This window comes from Ambystoma mexicanum, chromosome 9 (assembly GCF_040938575.1).
Source record: "Ambystoma mexicanum isolate Mex_15411 chromosome 9, UKY_AmexF1_1, whole genome shotgun sequence".
Lineage (NCBI taxonomy): Eukaryota > Metazoa > Chordata > Amphibia > Caudata > Ambystomatidae > Ambystoma > Ambystoma mexicanum.
Window position 1 is genome coordinate 363,822,725 of NC_090931.1, and position 21,327 is coordinate 363,844,051.

At 45.1% G+C, this 21,327-nt stretch overlaps 1 protein-coding gene across 2 annotated transcripts in view; it reads right to left on the reverse strand.

The window, feature by feature from the left end:
• Nucleotides 1-21,327, reverse strand: part of STX1A (syntaxin 1A) — a 907,227-nt gene that overhangs the window by 92,721 nt on the left and 793,179 nt on the right. For both annotated transcript variants that reach the window (XR_011274587.1, XM_069614796.1), the window contains exon 6: nucleotides 6,237-6,345. Coding sequence is in view for 1 of the 2 variants with exons in the window: in XM_069614796.1 (XP_069470897.1) it covers nucleotides 6,237-6,345 (109 nt within the window). In the remaining variant the exon portion in view is untranslated. The remainder of the gene's footprint in view (nucleotides 1-6,236; nucleotides 6,346-21,327) is intronic.

The window sequence follows — 21,327 nt, forward strand, 5'->3', positions numbered from 1 at the left end:
ACGTTGAGCGGGAAGCATCCGGCCGTTGTCGCAAGTCTCTGGATTGTGAGAAGGTCAAATAGGAATGTGCATATATGTGTCCTGCCGGTGCATGGCATATAAACAATCACCCTGTAGGAGAACCTCATCCGATATAGTTTGGAAATATCTGAAGTGATATTAGAAGAAATGTGTTGGGGGTGTGCCAAAGAAAGAAAAGGGGAGTGGCAAAAAAACGGAAGTAAGGGTTCTCTGGATATCAGAATGTTAGTCAGACTGTTTTCCTGAGGCAGAGGAGACGGAGGAGACAGGGACGAATCCTTTTGCAGTTCTCTGTCTCTTCGTGGTTTGATAGGACATGATGAGTGGTTCTGTCTCTTCTGCTTGATGTCATCTTGAATACCCCTGGACCCTTGAACATATTTACATCTTTACCATGTCCCGCCTTTTGTTAGTGGATACTTTTTGTTGCTTTATGATTAATGATAGCTATTTCACCATTAGTGTAACTATTTTCTCTTCCATTCATTCGTGGTGGGGGTGAAAAAGGTATGTTCCATGAAGAATACACTTTTTTCTGAGCGTCAGCGATTATTTTTGTGCTTTGTGGCCAAGGTCCTTTGTGGACTATCAGCCAGTTTATGGTCAGCATTCATGTCTCAAATGCAAGGCGCTATTCATTTTTTTCTAAGATCTTTTCTTCTTTTACAGAGGGTGTACGCTGGGAAAGAGGTTGTATGACTCTACCAAGTGCAAGGGCAGCCAACATTACATAAACGTGGCCATGTGGTTTCAAACTAAGACATAGCATTCCTTTGGGAGGAGATTTGAAATTGATTTATAGCTGTTGTTAGTAGGGACCACAGACAGTGGGGTGTTCCAAATCTTTCTTGCCTCCTCTGGTTGCTTGTGGTTACAAGCATTTGCTGTTTTTCTGTTAGTGCCACAGTCAGAACTTTCAATTTGACAGGTCTTTGTTCTTGTGCAGGTAGACCAACATGAAGAGAAGACCAATGATTAAAATGCAAAAACACCACAGTGAGAGTAAGGAATGGACATATCTTAAGAATACTGATAGCGGCAAGATCTGGCAAGAATATTAATATGATGAGAAGGAGAAGGGTCAGAGGAATCACATAAATTGCAGCCAGATACAAATAAAGAAATAGTAAGAGAATCAGCAGAAAAAGAGAGCGACAAAGGGGAGAGCAATCATAAAGAGAAATGGCAGGAAAGAAGATAACGTCACCCTTTGAACGGTTAAGAGGAAGAAAGTGTGAAAGCACATGGGGCTTGGCAAGGGCTGATATAGTGCAGGGTCAAATCTGACAGGGAAACCTCTGTATCTAATCCTTAGGCTCTACTGACTCTTCCCAAAGCAGCCGATGGGCACAAGTTCTTCTTTGGCATGATCCTTTATGCCTGGCAGACCTCCTTGCCTCACCACCCAAAAGATGATGGCTCAACCATGGAGCCCCTTGTACTTTAGATCACTTCAGTTGTAGTGTGCGTATCCAACTTCAATAGGCTGCTTAACAGGTGTAGTGGCCTCGGAGCTCAGCCAGATAATCTTCATAACAGCCTTATGTGTAAGCCTTTGCAAACGACCTCGAGAGCTTGCAGGTGTGTGCCATGCTTCTGGAGATCTGCCTGTACCCAGAGTCCAAAGATCGGTGAGAGTCCACTGGAGGTGTGCCACACCATTTCCTCCACCGAAAGATTCTAGCAGACCCACAGACAATGGGCTGGTAGTAGAACTTGTAGGGTCCTTGGGTGAGCTCTGGTGCAAACGTTCAGAGAGACTGTCCAGATCCAGTGGCTCCAGGAGATGGAGTCACCATGTTGGGGTGCCTGGAAAAATAATGGTGTACATGACTTCCTCTTCACCAAAAAGACTTTGAAGTCCTGTCGAGCAAGTATGAGGAGAAGCTCTTCCCAACTTTTGAGGTGCATCTGTAGTGGGTACACTGAAAGTGCACCAAGCAGTAAGGTCAGAAGTGATCAGGACTGAAGCACGCTAGTCACAGAATGTGTGAGTCAGACTCCACGTATGCTCTTTCACATGCCAGGATCATCTATTCACCATACCCATGGGCATAGTCGTGTGGAAGAAAAAACATGCACATACAAAAAATTTAGCTGTCTTAGAAAGACACCGCTGCTTGTGTATGCTCTGTCCCCATCCACATGGAGAAAAGGGATGACCGGTGGGGCCGCAAGGAAGGTAGTTGCCGTGATGGGGTGTGGTCATATATGTGCGCCGCGCATTTTCTTTTTTCTAATCACAAAGCTCCTTGGTAATATTTATTGTAGCGCGCGGCGCTGAGGCGCCTTAGGTGCGCTGCCATTGTAGGTTTGTGTAGATTTTCAGTCTATGTGGTTGATGGATTGAGGTCCACAGTGTTATGTCTTGGTTCTCCCTTTGTTATGTCTTGGTTCTCCCTTTGTTATGTCTTGGTTCTCCCTTGCCCTGTGTGAATGCAAGCCTTTGGAATGCAAGTGGAATGTTCAGGAGTGGATTGTTTGTGTGTGAGAGCCATGTGCTCACTGGGTGTCAGTTGGTGAGCTGAGTGCTTGAGAGAGGGTGCCGGTGGATTTCTCCTATGTCTTCCCTTTTACCTGAGAGAGAGGGCGCCAGTGGATGTCTCTGATGTCTTCCCTTTTACCTGAGAGAGAGGGCGCCGGTGGATTTCTCCTATGTCTTCCCTTTTACCTGAGAGAGAGGGTGCCGGTGGATGTCTCCTATGTCTTCCCTTTTACCTTTGTACTTCAAGATACCGATGTATTTTCCTACATTTATCCAGTAAAGAAGTTACCTACCCACCAGCAGTTCCCACGTGTCTTTCCTTGAGGACTCATCTTTACATTGGCGATGAGCTGGCTTGGAGGGAAGAGCCAGGAACCTGAAGCAGCTGTCAAGGGGAGCAGCACTTGGGATGAAGAAAGGGAAGGGTAAGACTAGGAGGCATCCACCGGCCCCCCGCCCCATTAAGGTGAGCTGACTACTCCTGGATCGGCACTTGGCAGTACTTGAAGCAGTGGCAGCAGGACTGGCTGATTTGTTCACTCAGAGGGGCAGCTTGGGGTGAGATTGTGTCTGCAAGGGGCAGGCAGTGTGTAAAGGGCACTGTGAAGACAGTTTGGTCCGTCCTGTAGTGGCCGGACATCGTGAGGCGGCTTGAAAGCCTGGGAGAGTGGCAACCAGTGGCGGCTTGGCAGCCTGGGAGAGACGCAATAGATCTGCGAGGAGCAGGTCAAATGATACTTTTAGCGCTACATCTGTAGTGAGGCCAGTAACAGTCTGGGGACCTGGATCAAGCCACAGTGCCATCAAGGGGTTAGTGGCATATGGGGGCAAGCAGCTAGTCAAAAGCTGCAATGGAGCTTAGAGAGTGGCATAATTGAGAGGCACTTACCAGAGCTATTGTCTTTCTCTGAGCTGTGACGAGTTGCCTAAGGTGCCCGGTGTGCTGGAGGCCGTGGTGAGTGGGCACACTGTTGCAGGGCTTGGAGCCATTGAGAGAAGCGTTGGAGCTCCGTGCTCTGTGGCAACATTGTGATAATGATGATGTTTAGCTTAGGGCATGGACTCAAAAGTAGTATGGATATATCACTTACCATGTTCCAGTAGGGTCCTTTGCCCATTTATGTGTGTTGTGAGCTTTTGTGTCGTGTGTGTTGTTTTGAAAACTCATTCTGTGGTCTAGCAAACCACTTGCTGGGTTTGTGGCGGAGCAACATTGTGTGTTTGTTAAGCAGTGCAGTGTCCGCCAGTGGGTTTTGATCTGACAGTTGTGTGTGTGGTGCAGTGACCGCTGGTGTGCCTGATCTGGCCAAGGGCCGCCCAGGGTGTTGGACATCCAGCACCTTTGGGGTGTTTTGAACATGTGCCTGTTTTTGTGTGGTGGTGGTGTTGGGGTGTTGGACACCTGGAGTTTGTTTGAAGTTTTTCCTTGGAGGGTTTCCTGCCTGTGCTTCTGATCGTCCTGGAGTTGGACACCAGGTACCCTTAAGGGGGTGGTCCTCTTCTTCCATTTGTGCGTTGGTGTGGGTAGCCGATGCCCTGCATTTTGGCATGTATGGTTTTGATTAGTGCTTTTGGCAGGGTGGTTGTTGAGGGGTGTACCGTGCTTTCAGAGTACCGTAGTTGTTGGTGGTAGGATGAGAGATGGTTGTGGCTTGAGACATTATGGACCTTGTGGTGAGTTGTGATGTTGAGACTGGTTCCCCTGGTTCGAGGGCCCTGCTTTGGGCCCATAAGCATGGACTGTTAGTTGTGTTTGGATGGATTGGTCTGTTCATGTTGCAGAACGTTGACGGGATAAGGTTTGATGGGAGCATTGCTCCTTGTTCCTAGGCGGAATGGGGAGAGAGGTTTGTGGGAGTTTTGGCTTTTGGTTTTGACCAGAGTGTTTGTTGGAGTTTTCATACTTGTGATTGCTGTACCATATGGTCCCTGTGTGGTCTGTTCTGTACCTTTTCCCTCTGTCTGTGTTAGGGAGGGAGATGTGTTATGTCTTTGTTCTCCCTTTGTTATGTCTTAGTTCTCCCTTGCCCTGTGTGAATGCAAACCTTTGGAATGCCTGTGGAATGTTCAGGAGTGGCATGTTTGTGTAGGAGAGCCCAAGAGTGTTCCAGTTGGTGAGCTGAGTGCTTGATAGAGAGGGTGTCAGTGGATGTCCCCTATTGAGAGAGAGGGTGCCGGTGGATGTCTCCTATGTCTCCCCTTTTCCCTTTGTACAAGATCCTGATGTATTTTCCTGATGTATTTTCCTACATTTATCCAGTAAAGAAGTTACATACCCAGCAATGGCTCACACATGTCTTTCCTTGAGGACCCATTTTTACACACCCAGTACCTTACAATGTCAATGATTTAGTAGAATAGTAGCTCTGAGGCACCTTATGGATAAATCAGTTCTCAAACATTATGTTCTTAGTTAGGGCCAGTGTACCCACAGTCATGGGTATACTATTTAGTTGCACTAATGAGAACACTTGAAAGAGAGTGGTGTGGACATGTGTTTCAGCTAAGAGAGCACTTTCTAAAGGCTAGACATTCTTTGGCCTCCCTGGATCGCCAGGGATTGACAGCAAGAGCAAAGACATTGCTCGACTTTCAACATATTTTCTACTCAGGATAGTGAACAACAGGAATGTATGCACTGTCAATCTCTTTACCGAGGAGGCAGGAGACTAGCTGGCCATGATAAAGCAATTAGCTGTCGCAAAACACATTTATATTGGCACCTCTCTTTCAAGTTTCCTTATTACTACAAATAAATGAGTATGTGAGTAAGAGCACTAACAAAGTCAACATATCTGAGAATTGATTTTTCCGCAGGGCGCTTCAGTAACACTAATCGTATAATCGTCTCTCAATCACTGCTTACTCATATGCTCTACTCCCATTCACTGCCTCAGGAACAGATCACCAAAATGTGCTGAAAAGGCTGTAGGTGTATGCTAAGCAGAAATAGCAGGGCTCTTTTAGATAGTACTTTGGGAGTATGTGGGAGCTTCTATCTCACTGGAAGGACTGGAACAGAGCCCCTAACCGGAGGGGCTTTGGGGGTGTTGGAGGTACATGCAGCGATAGAAGGATATTTCCTTTGGCATTCCAGGAACAAACTAATACCCTGAAGCGTCACTGAAATGTGGCATTGAAAATAATTTTTGACAATGAGGAAGCCTTGATGTTGAAAGGAGATGGAGAACACGAAGTGCAAATATTCAGTGCAATATATGCGTGAAACATTATTCGTTAGAATGGCTAATGTGCACAATTGTACAAGACTATAGGGGTTGTTAGTAGGTGAAATACTGGATGGCACTGTACAAACTACAAAATCTCCATATTAAATAAACGACACCAAAGTAAATGCCCCATTATTGAAAGTTTAGGCATGGATTCATTTAGATAACGCTTAGTACAAATTATATCTGTAACTGGATCCATGTTGGATTTCTGCAACTCTTTAGTCCTTGCCATATTTATAATGGTTACACAACCCTCTGTCACTGTTTCCCCTCAAAAGGCACATTTGCACAACCTATCTGCAACTTCGGGAGGATAGCTCAGGGGCAACGTGCTCGCCTTGGAAGCAAGACGACATGGAGCAACACAAGTTCGATCTCCGTTATAAATAACCAATTATATCATCATATCATAACCGAAGCATAGCTCTGCATCCAACATTTCACCCCCTTTACTACATTGCATTTGAACACAGAGATCAAAGGGGTTTGCAACTCACTGATCTCCAGTTGCCTCTGGATCCTGCCCTTGCAGCGTTCTCGGTAGTCCGATTGCGTGGCATTGTACTCAGACATCACCTCAACAAACTTGCGCGACAATGTTGAATGCTGTAGAGGGAAGAGACATCAAAAGTAACCTAAATAAGTGTTGCAACATACTGAAAAACATCCCTGTCCACAGGCAAACACAATAAAACTTGGAGAGGAGAGAACTTGTGATCTAGAAATGTTTGGCAAAAGGAAGGAAGACACGCAAGTAAGCTTAGTGTACATCAGTACTTGACAGTAGATCAGCCAACAGCAAACCATGAACCTTACTCATCAATAAAAAAAGATCAGTCAACATCATTAAAATCACCTCTGGCAAAGTATTAAATTCAAGCCACCAGAAATGCTTTCAAATCAGGGACCAAGGACTGAATGAGGAACCACTGCTTTTATAGAGATTAAGGTACACTTAGTCCTCATCCTCATTTCAATTTACTGTTGGCATAATGCTCACAATATAAACCACATCACACTGCATAAATAATGCACAAAATCACATTAAAATACAAAATGTATGCTACAAATACACAAATCAAGGTAATGGTATGATATGATATGGAATGATGGGTTATTTATAACGCGCTCAATACCCAGAGGTTTCTAAGCATGGACCCGGGGATCGAACCAGTGTTGCTCCGTGACGTCTTGCTTCCAAGGAGAGCACATTGCCGCTGAGCTATCCTCCCGAGATGGTACAGTGAAAAACTCAAAAATAATTATTCTACTTAACATTTTATGCAAGGAGGAAAGGCGCTTATTCATAACCTTTTAAAAGAGACATCTCTATTACCCAATCTTTCACAGCTACCAGCCTGGCACCCCTCAGAACCGCCCTTTTCCTGAGCCCTTCCAATATATAACCGATTCGATTGGGAGGCTGCAGAGTGGATCATTTTCCGTGAAGAGGACTATCCTTACCCCCAACCTTGCATAGCATGGAGATGAGACACTCCTTCTGAAAGGATGCATGTCTGATACCTGGGACAGACAAGAAAAAAGTGCTCAGTGTGTGAGGGCATCTTAACTGCATTGCGGCTCCTTTTCACTCGCTATCTTCCATCTTCGTGTATGAGCTCACACTTGCATGTATCCCGCCTCATCTTCAGATAGAAAAGTCATAGGGGGAGAAGGGTAGTAGAAGGAGATCCTCTTCTTTGCCCCACAGCAACTTATAATTGAGATGGTGTCTTACCATATAAACACTCCTCTCCAGGCTGTCTAAGTGTTATAGGCCTAGAAGGTCTCCTTCAAAATCCCTGCATCCATTTACTTCAGACTTCAGGCTTCCTGAATATGGTAGATTACTAGGTTACTGAATCTGCAGAGGGGCCGCTAACAGACATTATTTGACCTGTTTTTGCCATCTTAAATTCATTTAGCATACCACAGGTGGTGTCGATGCATTCAATAGACAACTGTGCAAAATCTGAGGTTTCTGATACATGTAGATCTCTGCAACTGGTATCGAGCAGGGCACAGGATTCACTGTGCAAATAAAAATCAGTAATATTTCAGTAAACCAGTTTTCCTCCTCTTTATTGCGTGTTCAATGAAAAAAGGAATTTCGAACCCAACAAGAGAATTTGACTGATAACGGAATGAACGATAGGCAATGGAAAAATCTTTAGCCCTGCTGGGTCTACAGCTTAGTGACATGATCTAACTGTAAGAGAGAGAGGTAGAAGAGAGGGAATGGACAGTAATAAGGAGAATGTGGTACAGTGATCATCCTAATGTGTGCTCTCAAATCCAGTTAATTACATATTACCCTGTAATGATCTCATGGTGGCAACAGTAAAGACAGAAACAACTGATCACAGTTCAAGGGTGTTTATTAAAATGCATAATGGGTGAGATAAACGCCTAATCTAAACCTATATCTAAAATGGGAGCAAGCTATGACAATCAAATAATAGTAATACAGTCCAAGTAGAGTCTAGTCAAATAAAAAGGGCCTATACTAAAAACCTATTGCCAATCCTTACCGATATGCTACAAAATATTAATGCTCACAAGAAAAGAAAGACATGTACACAAAATGATAAATCAGGATGTTAAGGCCAGGGACTCCCTTACCCATGTTTTAAGCACAGGACAAGGTGGGATTCTTGAGCACAGCACATTCCTGGGCTTCTACAGTACAAGCTTACAGTTCCATTCAACAATATCAGGCAGTGGTAGAAGTGTACCAAAAAAAGTAGTGGAACTATGGTCTCGGCAAGGAAGAGGGTTGGTGGAAGCATAGTCCATCATGTGACAAGGTGTTGCAGCTGGGGCATTGCAATCATTTAAGTGATTAGTAACTAAGGCTCCTATTACAACTTTACACTTGCACAAGGTCCTGAATGGACAATTCCTCTGTATAGAATGGTGAGTATGGTAGTAAAAAGTAAGGGAATGGTAAACAGAAACAATTAAAAGTAGTGGAACACCGCTCCCAACCATTCCCGCTCACTTCGATCACTCATATCAGGACCTTCTGTGGCCAAGTCTCTTTTACACAAAGTCTCTTGCCTCAGAGGGCCTGATGGACCATAAACAACAAACAAAAGTTCCTTCGGTTACTCTTCACGTTGGGTGATTACTCTTCACCCCTTCAATCCCCCTCAGCAGGCTCTGATTCCTCTGACATTCTGACAACGTTGGCCACTCTCAATCAGACTCAGACCAACAACTCACTGTGGACATCCCTCAGTCGGGTTCACGTTTGTCGACACAATGTTCACAGGTGTCTTTTGTTTTCTCTCATTTGCAGGCATCCCTCAGCCAGGTTCACATTTGTCAGTTTAACACAGTTCATTTAGTTGTAACACCTTGCGGGATTCACTTCCCTTAGCTTTTCCCTTGACAGCCCTCCGTTGGGTTCACATAGCCATTGTAACAGAGTTCATGATTCTATCAGCTCATCAGAAAAGCAGGGTTCCCTTCCCCTAGCTTTCTTTCAGTGTCCCTCTGTCGCGTTCACACTAGCGACAGCTCACTAGACCCCTTAGCTTCTTTTCTTACCTAAGCCGGGTCTCAGCCCCCAGTCAGGCTGAGACCCGTTCTATTCACACATGGTTCTCAGGGTTGTTACTGGTCACCTTAATTCGTAGGCATCCCTCAGTCAGGTTCACATTTGTCCCCAGTAACACAGTTCACTTTGTTTCCTCGGCGTGTCAAAAACGTTCGATTGTCCAAGGGGTTTTGCTTGATGCTCGTATGACCACATCGACACGTCACGCCAGCCTCCCCTAGGGCCTCTTGCTATTTGTAACTTCAACAAAGGGGACCAGCCAGAGTCTTTCGAATGAGCGCCCACGTGGTGCCGGACCACTCTGCTGCTAGTCCTTCACTTGGTTTTCTTAAAATGTCAATCACATACAAGTTCTTTGTTCTTATACCGTTGCCATTTGCAACCTTGGGTTTAACACAGTCTGGTTCACTATCAGCTCTCTCCGCCTCACCGGCTGTTCTGAACTCGTTGGCGTTTCTTGCTGCTGAAATCAAGGACAGTTCCATGGCGGCAATCGCTTCTTCCTGCCTTGGCTATCAGTGTGGGAGGGCCCTGTGCACCGTTGACACCTCTCACACCACACACCAGCTGTATTTCTAAATCTTATATTCCTTTCACTGAGGCTTCGCAGGTCTGGGTTAAAAGGAAAAAGGCTATTCCCTCCTTGTCGTTCTTTCAGGTCTCGAATCCTTTCTCCTCCATTTGAACTGTTGTTTTGGAATAGCTGCTTCCTCGTGCGTTTGTCCTTGCTCAAAGTGTGCTCTGCCTTTTATCCCTATGCGGAAGAGAAAGGGCAGTCAGGGTGTATAGTTAGCAATTGCCTGACTCTGCCTGATCTTTGTGTTGGGACATGTCATGTAAACGGCTCTGGTGTTAGTCCATTGTCTGTCACAGTGTGAGAAAGTGTGAGTGTCGGAAAAGGGGTGGGACAGTTTCTAAATATCCTAGGGGGTAGGATGGGGAAAAGTTGTTATAGGGAATTATAGCCCTTGTACTAGGGGGGTTGGTAAACTTGGAAGGGTGAGATTTGTAGGGTTTGTGAAACAAATGGGAAAGATCCATAAAATAATAGTTTGAAGATCTATCGAGGGAATGACCAGGATTATTGTGGTGAAATGAACGGGGGAGATTGTGGTAATGGTAGTGTTTTGTCAAAGCAGACTGGGAGTTCGGGAAATAATAACCAGAGGGACGCGCAGAACAATGACTGGGTGTTCTCGGGTAGGCCACAGGAAAACAGGGGTTCTGGGAGATGTTGTTTCCTACTGTAACAGGGTTTGGGTTCTTAATAGGTTTACCAGATGCTTAGGGGTTGTTGGATTCTGGTAAGGGAGATTCATTGGGTGGAAGGGAGGTAGATTTAGAACAGCCTATAAAAGCCTCAGGGACTTTGTCCTCTTCGCCTTCTTCCCCGGTAAAATACTGTGTCTCACCTGGGGTATTCCCCCGAGCATAACCCTTTATTCCCCTATCCAGTTGATCCTCCCTCGCTTGTCCACCTACGGGGTTGGGATCTGAGAGCGCCAGCCATTCCCCGGCCACCTGAATAACCTGGCACTCGGTTTTAGATTTCACTGAGATTCCGGTGCAGACAAGTGTCACGCAGCAGAGGCTCCATCAATCAAATTGGTTTCTCACAGATGGTAGTGCGTAGAGTTTCACAATTGTTTATCGTAAACTAGCCTCAGTTTCTGGTGCACAGTTTGTAGTCGATTGCTATAAACCTTTATTTCTTTCAAAGTGGTTGGTTGAAAAGGCAAGTCTGGAGCTGTTTCTTGAAAGTCATGTGGAGAGGATTGGGCAGGGTTTTCCACAGTTACGTGGCCAGAATGCAAAAAGAGGATCCCCTTTGCCCTTTTTTAAAGTTAGGGCCTAGGACTAGTGGAGCATTGCTGGACCTAAGTGTTCTGGAGGGAGTGAATGAAGGAGGAAGGGCCCCCTGCATGGTATGAACTATGAACAATGGACGATACAAAAGGTTTTGGAATTAACCCTTTTTTTATGGGTAGCCAGTGGAAAGTATGTAAATGATGGGCTGATATGTGCAAATCGCTTTATCCAGAGAAGTAGTCTTGCCCCTGCATTTTGAAATCTTTGAAGTGTCTTCATTAGATAATCTGGGAATCTGAGCTAGAGGCTGTTTGCAGTTTGGATAGTATTAGAGAAATTATGGATGTGGCCCTGTGGGTGAATGTTAAGTAAGATAAGATGCACAGTAGAGTGCGCAGTTGGGAGAAACCGCTTCTGAGGATGGCTCTGATCTGTGTGTCACGAGAGAAGGTGTTGTCTTTGTGGTAGCAAGATTCTTTACTGTGGTCGGCGGGATTGGGAAAGGGTCCATCTGATCAGGCCAAAGGATTATGGAGTAGTTAGAACCTGTAGGATTGCAAAGCACTAGTTCGGTTTTGCTCGGATTGAGTTGAAGTCTGTTTGCTGTTATTCATGCTTCCACATGTGAAAGGCAATTTTTTTAGGTCTGGAGCATTTGGAGATATGTGGTTCCCAAATTTCTAGATTATTTGGGTGTTATCTGCATAGTTTTAGCAGGAGATAGGACCTATTGATGAGATCTTGTGGGAATGTAATGTAACTGTTGAAAAGTAGAGGTGAGCGTGCAGATCTTTGGTGTACTCCGAGGGGTAAGAGGTAGATGATGGGACTTCTAAGGGCCAAAGATAGAGGTTTCTGTTCTACTTGTGAGGAAGGAGGTGATCCATTGCAGAGCTACTTTTTTAATACCAATATTGTCCAGTCTTTTTAGGAGGATCCTGTGATTGATGGTGTCAAAAGCAACTGAGATGTCTAGCGGGATGAGAGCAGAATGTCTACATTCCTACATTTACATTTCTTGGATGCCCCAGTTTGCTCTCTTCTAATGGAGGACATGCTACTTGAATTCTGCCCAAGCTGCAACTCTCAGGTCTCTAGGAAAGACACCCATAAGACGTGTAACCATTGAATTCCTAGTGACTACATCGAAGACATGTGCTTGGCATGTAAAAGAATTGTATCTGAAGACATTAAAAGAGCTTCAGGTTAAGCGTTGGGCATCATATTCAATCGAAAACGAGGCCTAGAATCATAAAAAGACTTCCAACTCTGAAAAGGGTCAAGAAGTCTGGCAAAGAAGTGGTGTCCTACTCTGAACAGCTCTTATAGGAGGGTACTGACCGCCCACCCTCACAGACAGCTCCCAGCTCCAGTGGGCCCGCTCAAAGCTACCCTAAGGAGACCACATTTGGCGACACTGAGACTGGTTCACACTCTCAGACTGAGACACCCTGAAAAATGAATGCCCGTCATATGTAAATATATATACAAGATTTACCTTTTGGTATAGTTCTCCAACATTGGTATTGTTTATACATTTGCATTCTAGTTTGCATAGTCCTAACATGTACGTTAAAATTCTCTGTAATTAAACTGCGTATTACAGCAGCAGACTTCGTTTATGAAGAACTTTACATTAGGTTTGTCTTACACTCTATAGGAATAATACAAAAATGTTGACCCGTAAATTGCAACCCCTGCTGCACTGACTAATGGGAGCGGAGATTGCAGGGGCATCCCCCACTCCCCTTTCTCAGTGTAGTCGGGGTTGGAGGTTGCAGGGGTGTCCCCCGCTTCCATTAGATGGTAGCGGGGGACAATAAAGAAAAGAAGAGAACTGACGACGCAGGGTCGGAGGAGAGACAGCAGCACACTTCACAGTGTTATGCCAAAAAGGTAATGGGGTAGGTGGGAGGAGGTTATGGGGATGCAGGACATAGTGATCTATGGGATCACTGCGCTGCGCCATAATGGGAGTTAGCAATTTCATTGTCGATATTATGGGCAGCGCAGTGATCATAGATTTATTCTATGGGGATATTTAGTACAGTTCACTTAAAACTCGGTCATCTCCACCCAAAAAAATATTATAACTCATATTTTGAGTATGTCTCTTCATTCCAGTTGATTGCGTCGGATGGGTATGTCAAATGCGTACTATAATAGGTAGTATTGCTTGGGAACTACACCAGCAGATCATTAAACCTATTGTTCTACAGAACACTCTTGCTTGATAGATTAACATGCTTTTATAAATATATCACCAAGCAGCATCGCTTGAGAGGAGTGGCAAGAGGTATTTTCATTCCTTGATTACCTTCTTCAGCACTGCCTGGCTGATTTCCTTCTCTCCTCTCGCTTTGGCATCTAGGCAGAAATACCGGCAGAAAATTCCTAATTACCCCCGTGTAGCTGCTTTGCAAAGCTCAACCAGTGATGTGTTAATCGGAAAGCCTGTCAAAGTTATCATCCCTGCCATTTAATGTGGCATGGTAGGATCTGGAAGTTGACAATTCCTTTCTTGACATGATGATGGGAGAAGGTCAACCAGCTGTGTGGTGATACCTTTTTTGCAATTACCAATTATACCTTTTTTTGCAATTACCAATTGTCTTATTTTTGCTCACAGTTGGGGGTTTATTACCACCAACTGAGGCACACCTCTTTGTATTCAGTGTACAGTGCACAGCTAGAGGTCACTGCTTAGGTGAAAATGTCTGCAGATGTCATTTGGCCAAATAGTTACTGCTTGTATTTATTTATTTTGTCATTTGTATAGCGCACACAATCCAGAGGTATCTAGGCGCTTTTAGCTTAAGAAGTTGGTTACATTTGTTTCTTGTAATGGTAACAGGTTACAGTCTTAGCATGATACCTCACAATATGCAGTTACAGGTAGGTAAAAATCAACTTATTTAGGAAACACACTTTTGCAAAAGAAAATCTCACCTCATGGTATGGGGTGCTACATCAAAATATGCAGTTACAGGTTAGTAAAAATGTACTCAATTTAGGGAACACACTTTTGGAAAAGTCTCACCTCGTGGTACGGGGTGCTACATCAAAATATGTAGTTACAGGTGGGTAAAAATAAACTTATTTAGGGAACACACTTTTGGAAAAGCCTCGCCTCATGGTACGGGGTGCTACATCCAAATATGCAGTTACGGGTGGGTAAAAATCAACTTATTTAGGGGACACACTTTTGGAAAAGCCTCGCCTCATGGTCCGGGGTGCTACATTAAAATATGAAGTTACAGGTGGGTAAAAATCAACTTATTTAGGGAACACACTTTTGGAAAAGTCTCACCTCGTGATACGGGGTGCTATATTAAAATATGCAGTTACAGATGGGTAAAAATCAACTTATTTAGGGAACACACTTTTGGAAAAGCCTCGCCTCATGGTACGGGGTTCTACATCCAAATATGCAGTTACAGGTGGGTAAAAATCAACTTATTTAGGGAACACACTTTTGGAAAAGCCTCGCCTCATGGTCCGGGGTGCTACATTAAAATATGAAGTTACAGGTGGGTAAAAATCAACTTATTTAGGGAACACACTTTTGGAAAAGCCTCGCCTCGTGGTACGGGGTGCTACATTAAAATATGTAGTTACAGGTGGGTAAAATCTACTTATTTAGGGAACACACTTTTGGAAAAGCCTCGCCTCGTGGTACGGGGTGCTATATTAAAATATGCAGTTACAGATGGGTAAAAATCAACTTATTTAGGGAACACACTTTTGGAAAAGCCTCGCCTCGTGATACGGGGTGCTACATTAAAATATGCAGTTACAGGTGGGTAAAAATCAACTTATATAGGGAACACCCTTTTGGAAAAGCCTCGCCTCATGGTACGGGGTGCTACATTAAAATATGCAGTTACAGATGGGTAAAAATCAACTTATTTAGGGAACACACTTTTGGAAAAGCCTCGCCTCGTGATACGGGGTGCTACATCAAAATATGCAGTTACAGGAAGGTAAAAATCAACTTATTTAGGGAACACACTTTTGGAAAAGCCTCGCCTGGTGATACGGGGTGCTATATTAAAATATGCAGTTACAGGTGGGTAAAAATCAACTTATTTAGGGAACACACTTTTGGAAAAGTCTCGCCTCGTGATACGGGGTGCTATATTAAAATATGCAGTTACAGATGGGTAAAAATCAACTTATTTAGGGAACACACTTTTGGAAAAGCCTCGCCTCGTGATACGGGGTGCTATATCAAAATATGCAGTTACAGGTGGGTAAAAATCAACTTATTTAGGGAACACACTTTTGGAAAAGCCTCGCCTCATGGTACGGGGTGCTATATTAAAATATGCAGTTACAGATGGGTAAAAATCAACTTATTTAGGGAACACACTTTTGGAAAAGCCTCGCCTCGTGATACGGGGTGCTACATTAAAATATGCAGTTACAGGTGGGTAAAAATCAACTTATTTAGGGAACACACTTTTGGAAAAGCCTCGCCTCGTGATACGGGGTGCTACATTAAAATATGCAGTTACAGGTGGGTAAAAATCAACTTATATAGGGAACACCCTTTTGGAAAAGCCTCGCCTCATGGTACGGGGTGCTACATTAAAATATGAAGTTACAGGTGGGTAAAAATCAACTTATTTAGGGAACACACTTTTGGAAAAGCCTCACCTCATGGTACGGGGTGCTAAATTAAAATATGCATTTACAGGTGGGTAAAAATCAACTTATTTAGGGAACACACTTTTGGAAAAGCCTCGCCTCATGGTACGGGGTGCTACATTAAAATATGCAGTTACAGGTGGGTAGAAATCAACTTATTTAGGGAACACACTTTTGGAAAAGCCTCGCCTCATGGTACGGGGTGCTACATTAAAATATGCAGTTACAGGTGGGTAGAAATCAACTTATTTAGGGAACACACTTTTGGAAAAGCCTCGCCTCATGGTACGGGGTGCTACATTAAAATATGCAGTTACAGGAGGGTAGAAATCAACTTATTTTAGGGAACACACTTTTGGAAAAGCCTCGCCTCGTGGTACGGGGTGCTATATTAAAATATGCAGTTACAGATGGGTAAAAATCAACTTATTTAGGGAACACACTTTTGGAAAAGCCTCGCCTCGTGATACGGGGTGCTACATTAAAATATGCAGTTACAGGTGGGTAAAAATCAACTTATTTAGGGAACACACTTTTGGAAAAGCCTCGCGATACGGGGTGCTACATCCAAATATGCAGTTACAGGTGGGTAAAAATCAACTTATTTAGGGAACACACTTTTGGAAAAGCCTCGCCTCGTGATACGGGGTGCTACATTAAAATATGCGGTAACAGGTGGGTAAAAATCAACTTATTTAGGGAACACACTTTTGGAAAAGCCTCGCCTCGTGATACTGGGTGCTACATTAAAATATACAGTTACAGATGGGTGAAAATCAACTTATTTAGGGAACACACTTTTGGAAAAGCCTCGCCTCATGGTACGCGGTGCTACATTAAAGTATGCAGTTACAGGTGGGTAAAAATCAACTTATTTAGGGAACACATTTTTGGAAAAGCCTCGCCTCATGGTACGGGGTGCTACATTAAAATATGCAGTTACAGGTGGGTAAAAATCAACTTATATAGGGAACACCCTTTTGGAAAAGCCTCACCTCATGGTACGGGGTGCTACATCCAAATATGCAGTTACAGATGGGTAAAAATCAACTTATTTAGGGAACACACTTTTGGAAAAGCCTCGCCTCATGGTACGGGGTGCTACATTAAAATATGCAGTTACAGGAGGGTAAAAATCAACTTATTTAGGGAACACACTTTTGGAAAAGCCTCGTCTCATGGTACGGGGTGCTACATTAAAATATGCAGTTACAGGTGGGTAAAAATCTACTTATTTAGGGAACACACTTTTGGAAAAGCCTCACCTCATAGTACGGTGTGCTACATCAAAATATGTAGTTACGGGTAGGTAAAAATCAACTTATTTTAGGGAACACACTTTGGAAAAGCCTTGCCTCAAAATATACAAATACAGGTGGGTGGGAAACATGCAAAGGGGAGGCTAATAGGGGGGCAATACAGTGCAACCTTAGGGCAACCAGCACAGTAGGGCAAATGCGAAGGGTGGCGTGATTGATAGGAGTAGGATAACGTTGATGGGCTGGCGGCAGGCACGTCATTTACAACCTCTGAGGTATCCCTTGCTACCCCTGTGGTCTCCCTTGCAGGGCAGTTTCTAGTCCATTTGGTTCCCAGGGCGAAACACTAAATTGCGCCCCTCCTCCCGCTCGGACTCGGCAATCGCGCCTCTCCCAAACTATAACCTGCGGTTAAGTAGCTCCTTCCCAACGTCAATAAATCACTGTTATACACATGAAACAGGTTTGATTACATTGTTATTCAAGAACTTTTTATTAAAATTGGTTTTTTTTCTAACAATTAGTGTCTATTTTAATTTCTTGTATGTGTGACTTATAAAAGCACATCATTGACTTTTTGCATCCTTTCTGGTTCATCATCCAACTGGTTCTTAATTTGTCACTCTCCTCTGGTCCTTGGCTCCCTTGCATACCTGCCAGGTATTGCCATGTCCTTCGTGACACTGAGCCAGCCTCGGCATCTCCTGTTAAATGCTAGGACTGGTATTTGTGTTCTTCCCATTATAAGTATGGGCCTAGAAAGACCACCATGCAAAGTGAAAATCCAGGACTGGCTCATGGCGTCACGCATGGCATGGGCCCCCCACTTGGCAGCAAAGCCCTTGTGAGTTGCTCCGCTTTTCTGTCACCCCTCTGGTCCTTGACTCCCTTGTGAGTCACTCTTCTCTGCTCAGTCGCCCTTCTGGTCTTGGGCAACCCGGTTGGATGCTCTCCTCTGGTCCATGGTTCATATGGCCCATCACCTCTCTGGTCATTGGCTCCCTCATGAGTTGCTCCTCTAGTTCATCACTCCTCACACTTTGATGTAATCATAAATTAACTGGGTGGTTACCGAGGATCATTTTTGGTGAAATAAGGGAGGAATAAAGTGTTTACAAAGAGTCCCACTTGTACTCCCCCAAGTGAACAAGGCAAGTGCCAGGTGCTATGGCAGTACTGGCGAAAGGATTCAGTTGTCTGGTTCACGCTAGAGTTGGCCTGTCAATGTACTGAGCATGAAGGAAACTCTTTCAGCTCTCTTTATTCAAGCCTTAACATCAAACTTTGCACTTGAAGTACATGCCAGTGTTTTTTCAAAGCAATCTTCTGAAAGTTAATGACTTAATTTGAGCTATAAACTCTACTGATGTAGTAAAAATGTCTTAACCAGGTCTGCCTTTAGTTAATCGATTTATAAGCACTGTTCATGTCCATGAGTGAAGTCCTGTAAAAAAAATCATTGGCAAAGCTAACAGTTTTTGGCTTGTGTATATGTTTTAGGCATTTGCCAGGTACTGCTAATAGATGCCCAGGTCCTAAAAAGTACTAATGGACGTGTTTTCTGCAATTTCCCCAGTTCCCTTTCCTTTTGAAAACGCAGGAAGTGAATGTTAATATGGTGCATCCACCCTGGTAGAAAGAATGGCCTAGTGTGGACTGTCGCTGCTACGAAACACACCAACTCAGGGGGCACACCGGCCCCTTTACCTTCCCCATGCATCCCTTTCCCGCTCCTAAAGCTGCACCGCATAGACTGGTAAAGGGGAGTGGGGTAGTGGGGTTCATGGAAGACAACCAGAAATAAACGCAAGAACCTTGGTGTCCAGCCAACCGCTTATTTTCCTCCATCTTGCGACTCCTCCACCACACCCATCTACGAATTAGCATGGGCAATTCCAGCAGGTTGGGCTTTTGTGTAGGCATGGGAGAGGCACTTGCCAGGCACTGCTGTAGTGGTATTAACTGGCCATTGATGGTAGCAGGTGAAAAATGGTGCGAATACCCGGGCATCGAATAGCAGTGCCTGACTAATGCCTAATACTTACACAAGCAAAAACTCTTTGCTTTGCAAGCGCGTGCTTTTTACAGGACTTCATTGAAGGACATGCATAGTGCTTATACACTGAATGGCTGAAGGCGGCTCTAGTTGACATTTGTATTGCTACAGTAGTAGATTTACAGCTCCAGTTAAGTTGCTGACCCTCACAAGACTGCTTTGAAAAAACACTGGCAGTCACTTTAAGTGCAAAGTTTGATGGCAGTTTTTAAATATGCATGGGGACAGAAGCCACCTGGCAAACCTATGGCTGTAATTACCACATGCGCGGCCGGGCAGCATGCTTTCGTGGTGGCGTCATTTGTTTCTATATATCAGTGAACTTTTGCGTGAATGTGCGCAAGATTTTGGAGGGACTGGTAAAGGGAATTTGTGATTGAATGGGCCAATTAATACCGTGATCTTTAGGCCATTGCCACCCGTGACCTTGAAGAGCGCTGCGCCTACGTCTGCACAGGGGTCACATTACCATTGGGTTGAGATTCACGGCGGCCCGGAAACACGCGCTAGATTAGCCTTGGGAGGCAACTCAGCGACACGATGTTGCAGGGTGAAAGCGAGCGTGCCACCTTAAATACTGGACCACCTTAAGTTAAAGAGGAAGGACCTGACACGAGGGACAGGGAGGAAGAGGAGGGGCTACTAGAGCCCGGGAAGGACAGATCCGTGTAGAGGGCAATAAAGGAGGTTGTTTCCTAAACTGTCTCCTGTGTGTCTTTGTACGAGATGGCCCCCTCGGGGCTTGCAGGCGCAGAGGTGCATGTTGGCCCCACATGGTAGTCCCAGTGAGGAATACAACAACTGGCGACGAAGCGATTCGAACCCTACGCTATGAGGCTGATGGAACTGAACTGATTGTGTGAAGCACAGTCGATGACGGAGGGTCACAGTGAGCCCAACAAGACGGGTGCGCAGAGCCCAGCAGCGTGGCAGGCGAGGAGCGTCCAGCAGAGCCGAGCGGACAGGATAGCAACACGGGAGAGGAGGATTACTCTGCCGCGTGAGAGGTGCCCCCGCAGGAGGAGAGGTGGGTTTGAGGAGCCCAGCAGCCCGTACCGCAACCCAGGAGCAGCCCACAAAGAGTGCCCGGCTATGCAGGCCACAGAGTACGTGAGGTGCAGGTGACGTCCCAGCGAAGAGTTGAGTGCGAGAGGAGCCCAGGGGACAGGATAAAGCAGTGAGCCCAACGTCGCAGGCTGCAGAGGAGGTGAGGTGCGCTTCCCGCACCAGCAGGCCGCGGAAGCCCAGGTGGAAGGGCCAGAGGACAGAACAGGAAGGAGTAGGACACCTGCAACAAAAGGAACCCAGAAAAGGGAGCCACCGGAAAGAACAAGACCGACTGCTGAATACCACAAAGGATAGCCCAAATACGCGACTACTGCACAGCAATCACATCAGCAAGGAGCACTGCAGGACAACAGTAGAAAAGGAGCGATCTGCGAGAACGGAGAGACCCAGGGAGGAGGACATAAGAGCAGCGGCTAACAAGACTAAAGCGCACACTGCAGCGACCACCAGAACGCAACACAAGTCGCCGACCCCACAAAGATGTTAAGCAGGGGGGAGGTGTTGCAGGGTGAAAGCGAGCGTGCCACCTTAAATACTGGACCACCTTAAGTTAAAGAGGAAGGACCTGACACGAGGGACAGGGAGGAAGAGGAGGGGCTACTAGAGCCCGGGAAGGACAGATCCGTGTAGAGGGCAATAAAGGAGGTTGTTTCCTAAACTGTCTCCTGTGTGTCTTTGTACGAGATGGCCCCCTCGGGGCTTGCAGGCGCAGAGGTGCATGTTGGCCCCACATGGTAGTCCCAGTGAGGAATACAACACACGATAGCCACGCCAGCGATGTAATGATGAAAACTATACAAAACTGACAGCAGCACACAGAAGAGCGTGCCAACAGAGCCTGCCCCACCCTCCTGGTACATAATACACCAAGCCTAGAACCACACAAAGGAACTAGAATCAGACACACAATGTACACTTTCTACTAGTCCAGGGGCACATTAACTATTATAAACACTGCCACAGTGACTTACTATAACGCACAACACACTGTACCCTGTAATACAAAAAGTATTTAATTTCTTCAAAACAGCATTTCCTGTTGGCATTGTTTATTTGCGCACACTTGTTATAGAGCCCATGGAACTTTGCAGCAGTGCTGCGCCGCCGATAAGCCACGGGGAAGTTAACTCCTAACATGATTGAAAAAGGGGTAAACGGGAAGTTAACTCCCAACATGATTGAAA